The 7,510-nt window shown below is 62.0% G+C and overlaps 1 protein-coding gene across 1 annotated transcript; it reads left to right on the top strand.

The window, feature by feature from the left end:
* Positions 1-2,455: 2,455 nt before the first annotated feature.
* Positions 2,456-5,409, top strand: LOC309793327 (forkhead box protein J1-like; the record flags this gene model as incomplete). Its single annotated transcript, XM_082603805.1, has 2 exons — positions 2,456-2,953; positions 4,642-5,409. 2 exons carry the CDS (start codon positions 2,456-2,458, stop codon positions 5,407-5,409), a joined length of 1,266 nt encoding a protein of 421 aa, XP_082459931.1.
* Positions 5,410-7,510: the final 2,101 nt, after the last annotated feature.

Raw genomic sequence — 7,510 nt, 5'->3', positions numbered from 1 at the left:
TAATGAGGTGGATAGACCTAGACTCTGTCATACACCGTGAAGTAAGTCAGAAAGAGAAAGACAAATACCGTATGCTAACACATATATATGGAATTTAAAAAAATGTCATGAATAACCTAGGGGTAAAACAGGAATAAAGACACAGAACTACTTGAGAATGGACTTGAGGATATGGGGAGGGGGAAGGGTAAGTTGTGACAAGGCGAAAGAGAGGCATGGACATATATACACTACCAAACGTAAGGTAGATAGTGGGAAGCAGCCGCAGAGCACAGGGAGATCAGCTCGGTGCTTTGTGACCGCCTGGAGGGGTGGGATGGGGAGGGTGGGAGGGAGGGAGATGCCTGAGGGAAGGGATGTGGGAACAGATGTATATGTATGACTGATTCACTTTGTTATAAAGCAGAAACTAATAAAAAAATAAAATAAAAATTAAAATAAAAGAATAAATACTTGGGAAGAAAAAAAAAAACTTTGACTCAAGACAAGCTGGACATGGAGGAGTGAGAGAGGGCAAGGGGTAGAGGAAAAGACATGTTTCTGGGTGGGAGCTGGTGTACCATCCCCCGGGCACAGCTCCTGCCCAGAGGCCTGATAAGGAGCCCTCACCTCCACCCACCCCCTTCAACCAGAGAACTTCCAACTGCAGCTCCTCAATAACTGAAGAGCAGGAAAGCTGGTGACGGGAGGGAGGCTGGGGGAGGGGAGGAGGAAGGACCACAGTCCACCGTTAGTCCGTCACTTAAAGGCTGGTGAAATGAATGGGGCAAATGACCCCAGTCAAAGAATTTGGCAAGTCCACGGCTTTCCTGGCTTTCACCCAACGGCTCTGTTTCCTCGGCTATCTGGAAAGGAGGGAGAGCGCTTCCGAAGAAGCCTCTGGAATGTCAGCTTCTGGGAATCTTGCTGAGGACGGGGCGGGGAGGGGGCGCTTACCGGGAAACACTGGATTACCCTAGCCGCCTTGGGGTGCCTGCGACCGGGGCTGCGGTTTCTGCGGACCTGAGCGGCAGGTGGCATCGGAGAGTCAGACCTGCTTGCGGGCACCAAGACGACACTCGGTCGGGAGACCGGGACAGGCCGCAGAAACGTGAGGAAGGGCCACTCGCAGCCCAGAGGAGAGGAAAGGAAAGCCCCAAGCATGCACCCAGCCCTGGCCCCCGCGCCACGGGCTGCGTCCCAGGAGCCGTCGCCACCTCTGAGCAGCCCAGATGGGAAGGGGGTGGGGCGGAGGACGGTTCCCGCGGCGAACTGCTCGCCGAGGGCCCCGGGGCCTCTGCGGGAGCGCCGAGCCGCGCGCCTCTCCGAGCCCTGCGCGGGGCCGTCGGGCGGGAATGCGCGGAGCCGGGACGCGGTGGCGGGTAGGGGGCTGGGTCGCGCGCGGGAGAGGGCGGCAGGAGGGAGCTGGAAGAGAGTTACCGCGTGAGAGAGCCGTTAAGAGCCCGCGGTCTCTTTGGAGATGCCCTGGCCAATGGCAGAAGCGGAAGCTGTTTATATGGGCGGGGCGTCGCCACGGCAGCAGGAGACGCCTTGCGAGCGGCTACTGAGTGCCGGTCCCCAGCCGCTGGCTTTCAGAGAGGCGCCGGCGGGCGTGAGTGGCGACGAGGATTGCTGGCTGGGCCCTGGAGCTGGGAGCAGAGAGCCGCGGTGAGGGTGGGCGGTGGGAGGAATTTCTTTGAGAAGCTTCCTTTGGCCCGGGCTGCGCTCTGAGCCAGGTAAGGGACGGGGAGGGCTGCCGGCCGTGGGAAGGGAGGGCGTCAGTACCAGCCCGCTCTCCCATCCGTCCCCGACGGAAGTGGAGGGCCCGGGGACTGACATCAGAGGCGTTTGGGGGACACTCACTTCCCACCCCCTTATAACTCTCTGTATTGTTTCCTTCCTTCCCCTTGAGCCCCATCCTAATATCCCTTTTCAAAGATCAGACGACCTCCCCCGCCCCCCGACCCGTCGTACTGCCCTCCTGGACTCTCTCGCCCCATTTCCATTGGTTGTGGACGGAGAGAGGGGGGTTAATTCCCCGCTTTGAGGGAGAAAGGGGTGGCCTCGCATGCCCCTACACTATTCCCTCGTTGGGCTAATTAAGTCTCCTCTAAAAGATCCAAGAGGAAAAGAGCGAGGCGAACCCCGTGTGGGTCGGAGCCCCGGGCACACCTTCTGTTTCCCAGACCTCGGCAGTAAAAGATCCTCCCCGGCTGCAGGAAGGATTTTAGTAAGAGCCTCCCCCCTCGCCCACACTCTCCCCTCGGGGGTGGGGAAAGAGGGCTCAGTTCCCGCTCTGGTCCCCGCAGGCACCACATTCCGTTTGGAGGAGGCTACCCCCGGATCGCGGGATGGAAGCCCGCTTCCGGGAGGCTGCGTAACTGAAGCCGCGGGAGTCAGCGGGCCGGAGAGCTCGGCGGCCACCCTCGGCTCGGCTCGTGGATGTTGACAGCCCCCTCGGAGAGTCCCCGCACATATGGCGGAGAGCTGGCTACGCGTCTCGGGAGCAGGGGCAGCGGAGGAGGCCGGACCGGAAGGCGGCCTGGAGGAGTCCAACGCCCTGAATGACAGCCTGACCAGCCTGCAGTGGCTGCAGGAATTCTCCATTCTCAACGCCGAGCTCCCCGCCCTGCCTTCGGGGGACACCGACCCCCACGGCTCCCACGAGCTGGCAGGCTCGGCCGAGCCGGGGTCTCCCCTGGCGGCGGACCCCGCCTGCCTGGGGCAGCCGCACACACCCGGCAAGCCCACGTCCTCCTGCACGCCGCGGAGCGCCCCCTCGGGGCTGCAGGCCTCGCCTCCCGACGACGTGGACTACGCCACCAACCCGCACGTGAAGCCGCCCTACTCGTATGCCACGCTCATCTGCATGGCCATGCAGGCCAGCAAGGCCACCAAGATCACCCTGTCGGCCATCTACAAGTGGATCACGGACAACTTCTGTTACTTCCGCCACGCTGATCCCACCTGGCAGGTAGGGAGGCACTCCCTCCCTCCCTCCCCATGCCCTCGCGGACTGGACTCACATCCCAGATCCGCAGGCCAAGTAGGCGCGGTACGGCCAGGGCCCCGAGAGAGGAAGGCCGTCCAGGAAGGACCTCAAGGGAGCCCAGTGCTTGGACTGCTGCCCCTTTGACTTCAGAGACGGAGGAGGGAGGATGTTCAGAGGGCTGCAGGGGTGCCGACATAGAGGTTCAAGGGGAAAGAACTTGTCACTCGTCCGGCAGGCTCAGCCCAAAGACCAGGGCTGAACTATGCGTGGACACAGCCCCCCAGGGTAGGTTGATGGACTGAGGGACACATTTTTGTCCCAAGTCCTGGAATTCCTCGACACTCCCCTCCTCAAGGTCAGTTTGTCAGGGCCTGACTGGAGGCAGAGCATCGTTCCTGCCAGACTCTGCATCCCGCCTGCTTTCAGTTGGCTGGAGGGGCTCTGGGAGGGGAGAGGGGCGTGCTGCGGGGTGTGAAGGCCATCGGTGTCCCAGTGGAAGGGCTACGGGGCCTTCCGAAAGCTGCTGTGCCAGCCCCCACCCCAAGCCCTCCCTAGTTTCCTGCCTACACTCCTCCCCCTCTTCTCATCAAACTCCCTGGGGGGACAATTACCTCAGCCACGTGCTTTCCACAGGGGCTCTTTCCTCCCACACTGGCTTCATGTTCCAAGTCTCCGGAACCTGGCACAGAGCAGCCAAGGGGCCCAGACCACCATGTAAACCTCCCAGTCTTGCCAGGGGGCACTACTCACCTGCCGGCCCCACCCACCAGGCCCCAGACCCCTGTGCCCCAGCGTGGTTTGGACTGTGCACCCAGGCCTGAACAAGGCAGGATGGTGATTCAGGCTGGGCACACGCTGCCCTGAGCCTCTTCGACCATCAGGATCAGGGGCTACTTGGGGACAGAGACCCTGAGGATGCACAGATCCTTCCCTGTGGCACAGGTCACAGGATCAGAGTTCCTGTAATCACAGCTATTCCACGATTGCTTGGGCCCTGACCCTGGGGCAGGTACCATTTGTAACCTTGGTGAGAAAGCAGAGACCCTCCACCACCCCCCACCCTACCCCAAGCCTGAGAGGCCCCAGGAATGAGCGCTATGCTCTTGGCTGGGTAATAATCAACTGAGGCCTCAGAGCCTGGGGTGGGAGGAGGGGGACATGGTGGGTGAGGGCCCAGGCCAGCAGCCGGCTCTAGAAACAAGGAAAGTCATCAGATCCTCCCACACTTCATCCCCGCCCCCCACACACACACCCTCACACCCACTCACTCATTTCACAAACAGAGAAGGCCAGCCAGGCCCAGGCAGAGGGAGATGGCCGTCCAGGACCTGGGGGAGCCAAGGCCTTTGACCAGAGGCCGCAAGCAGCGGGGTAAGGGAGGGAGGGCAGGACAGGCTGGCACTGAGAGCCACCCTGCGGCTCAGGGCTCGGATGACTGAGCAGGCAGATATCCTGGCCAAAGGGAACAAAAGCCCCCGACAGCACTCCCAGCTCCTGGTGCCCCGTGGCTGGTGTCCCAGAGCCTCCCGCTCGGAGCAGCGCCTCTGTCTCCCCTGCCCCCATCGGAGAGAAGGTGGTGGTGGGACTGGCAGTGGCGCTAGGAACCCCCCATCACTGACCCCACCCACTCTCCCAGCTGTCTTCCTTCTCTCCTACCTCCCTGTGTCCAGAACTCCATCCGCCACAACCTGTCCCTGAAGAAGGGCTTCATCAAGGTGCCTCGGGAGAAGGACGAGCCAGGCAAGGGGGGCTTCTGGTGCATCGACCCCCAGTACGCCGAGCGGCTGCTGAGTGGGGCCTTGAAGAAGCAGCGGCTGCCCCCAGTCCACATCCACCCGGCCTTTGCCCGCCAGGCCGTGCCAGAGCCCAGCGCCGCCCCATGGGCCGGGCCACTGACCGTGAGCACCGAGGCCCAGCAGCTGCTGCGGGAGTTCGAGGAGGCCACTGGGGAGGCGGGCTGGGGTGCAGGCGAGGGCAGGCTGGGGCGTAAGCGTCAACAGCCGCTGCCCAAGCAGGAGGCCAAGGTCCCGCGGCCCTCCAGCCCCCTGCTGCTGACCCAGGAGGAGCAGGGTGAGCTGGAACCCCTCAAGGGCAACTTTGACTGGGAGGCCATCTTGGACGCTGGCACGCTGGACGGGGAGCTGGGCACGCTGGAGATCTCGGAGCTGATCCCACCGCTGAGCCCTGCCTCACACGGGGACGTGGACCTCACCATCCATGGCCACCACATCGAGTGCCCTGTTACCTGGGGGCCTCCAGCGGAGCAGGCTACCGACAGCCTGGACTTTGATGAGACCTTCCTGGCCACATCCTTCCTGGAGCACCCCTGGGACGAGAGCACCCGTAGCTCCCTGCCCCCCGAGCCCCTCTTTGAGGCCGGGGATGCCACACTGGCCTCTGACCTGCATGACTGGGCCAGCCTGGGCGCCTTCTTGTAAGAAGCCAGGCCCTGCCCCACCTCCAGACAGCACCGAAGTCTGGGCCCAGACTGCCCCCCTCCCCGCCAGTGCAGGCCCATGGACACCCTACCGCCCAGGCAGGGGCTGGGCCAGCTCACCCCACCAGGCCACACGGCCCCCAGCCCAGGCCATCCTCAGATTCTAGTCCAGCAGGCTGAGAATTGGGGCCCAGGACCCAAATTGCTGCCTCCGCTCCCCAGCCCCCCATACACACAGTGTTTCATTGATCCACTTCTTCCCTGCCCCAGAGACACGCTAAGGGCCCTGCACTATGAGAGCTGCGGCTTGGAGGGGCCCTGGCCAAGCTGGAAACATCAGTACAGGGCCCGCCCCAGAACACCTTAGCTTCCAAGCTTCTCTCTCTCCTGCTCTCCTCCCCAGGTCTCTATCCAGAGCAAGTTCCCAGGTACAACCAATGCTGATTAGGTGACCGCAAATGAACACCCAAGAGGCCTCTCCCGGCAGTCTGTGAGGAGGAGCTAGGCGGAGGGGGGAAGAGAGAGGAGACAGAAAGGAGGCCGGGGTGCCGGGTGGAGCCAGGAGGTTTTCTAAGGCCTCTGGGATCTTCTGGCTTCATCCCTAGAGGTGGGGCAGAGGGTATGTGTCCCTAATCTTTGAGCCCAACTTGAGGCTGAGAGCAGCGGGGAGATGGGGATCTGGGGGTTAGGGGCTGGGGCAGCCAAGCTGCAGAGGGAAAGGGGACAGACAGACTAATGTAGTGAGTGTAGCTAGAGCTGAGGCTTAACTGGGAGGGACGCAGTGCTTGCTAGAACCACTGGGACCAGGAATGGGGGGATGGCCCCGTGCCCTTGCTTGCACTCCTGCAGGGGAGTGTCTTGCTCCACCATAAACGCCCTGGGCTGCATCCCACATCCACTCTCCTAACCCATCGGGCAATTTAACCTTTTTCATAGAAAGTGATTTACAATAAAAACATTTTTAAAACTAAAGTTTTAAAAAGTCTCAAAATGGACCTGCTTGCAACTTTCTCTGGGGAAAAGCATGGGCCAGTTTTGGGGAGGCCACGGCCCAAGGGGGAATGGCTGGGAGGAAGATGGGGGGGCACCAAAGGCCTGCAGAGTGTCCCCTGATGCACTCCTCATGATCTCTGGGTGCCCAGAGAGAAAGGGGCTGAGAGGCGGCCCTCGGGGGTCCCCTGCAGCCAGGGCCTCGGCACCTCTCTATGTGCAATGGGGAGACTGTACCCACAGCCCCGAGGAGCAGGCGGCAAAGGAGGCACAGCCCCCTCCCTGGCCCTGGGGACTCACTCACAAAGGCCGTTCTTGCCCAGGGCTCGGCTCACGTTCCCCACCTCGCCCAAGTTGAGGGCCTGCCCAGACTCACCTGCGGTCCTCGCCTGGGCCTGTCTCCAGCTCCTCCCTCCCTTGGTCCCTTCCTGAAGGGACAGGGTGTGAGGTCAGAGGGCCCCAGCCCCTGGGGCCCCACTTGCCACCCTGGGGTTCATTCACCCCGCCCAGGGCCTTCCCTCCAATGCAGGTTGGGGCTGAGGGAGGCCATCAGGGCAGACGGAAGACGGGGTGCCTAGACCCTACAGCTCCAGCCTGTGAGGAATCAACGTACCAGAGTTCTGATGGGGAAACTGAGGCACAGCAAATATGTGACACTCAGCAGGCACCTTTCCACCCCCTCACCCCAGCTTTGCCTGGAACCCATCTCTCCCCCGAGCCTGCACCTGGCCCCGCCAGCACGCCCTTGTGGTGCACAGCCCCTTCCCCCAGCACTCACGTGCACGTGCGCACAGACACACACACACACACACACAAACGGGCACTGTCCTACACAATCCTTCCCAGCCTCCACGGGCCCCTTTCTCCTGAGGCCCCTTTCTTTCCTTGCACTGGAGGCTGGCTCCAGGACAACCTGGCATTCCCCCGCCAACTTGCTGCTTTCTCTTGCTAATTACTCAAAATATTTCCGAAGGGTGCGCACACTGCAGGGCCAGGCGGGTTGGGGCCTTACAGAGCTCAGGAGGCAGCCCATCCCCTTCCCACCGCTTGCTGAGGAGGCTGCCCCAACCTCCCTCTGAGACTCCCTTCACCCCCTAAGCAACGACTCCCTC

This window comes from Mesoplodon mirus (assembly GCF_964341445.2).
Source record: "Mesoplodon mirus genome assembly, chromosome: 18".
NCBI lineage: Eukaryota > Metazoa > Chordata > Mammalia > Artiodactyla > Ziphiidae > Mesoplodon > Mesoplodon mirus.
Note: the sequence above shows the minus strand (reverse complement) of the source record. Positions and strands in the feature narration are given on the sequence as shown.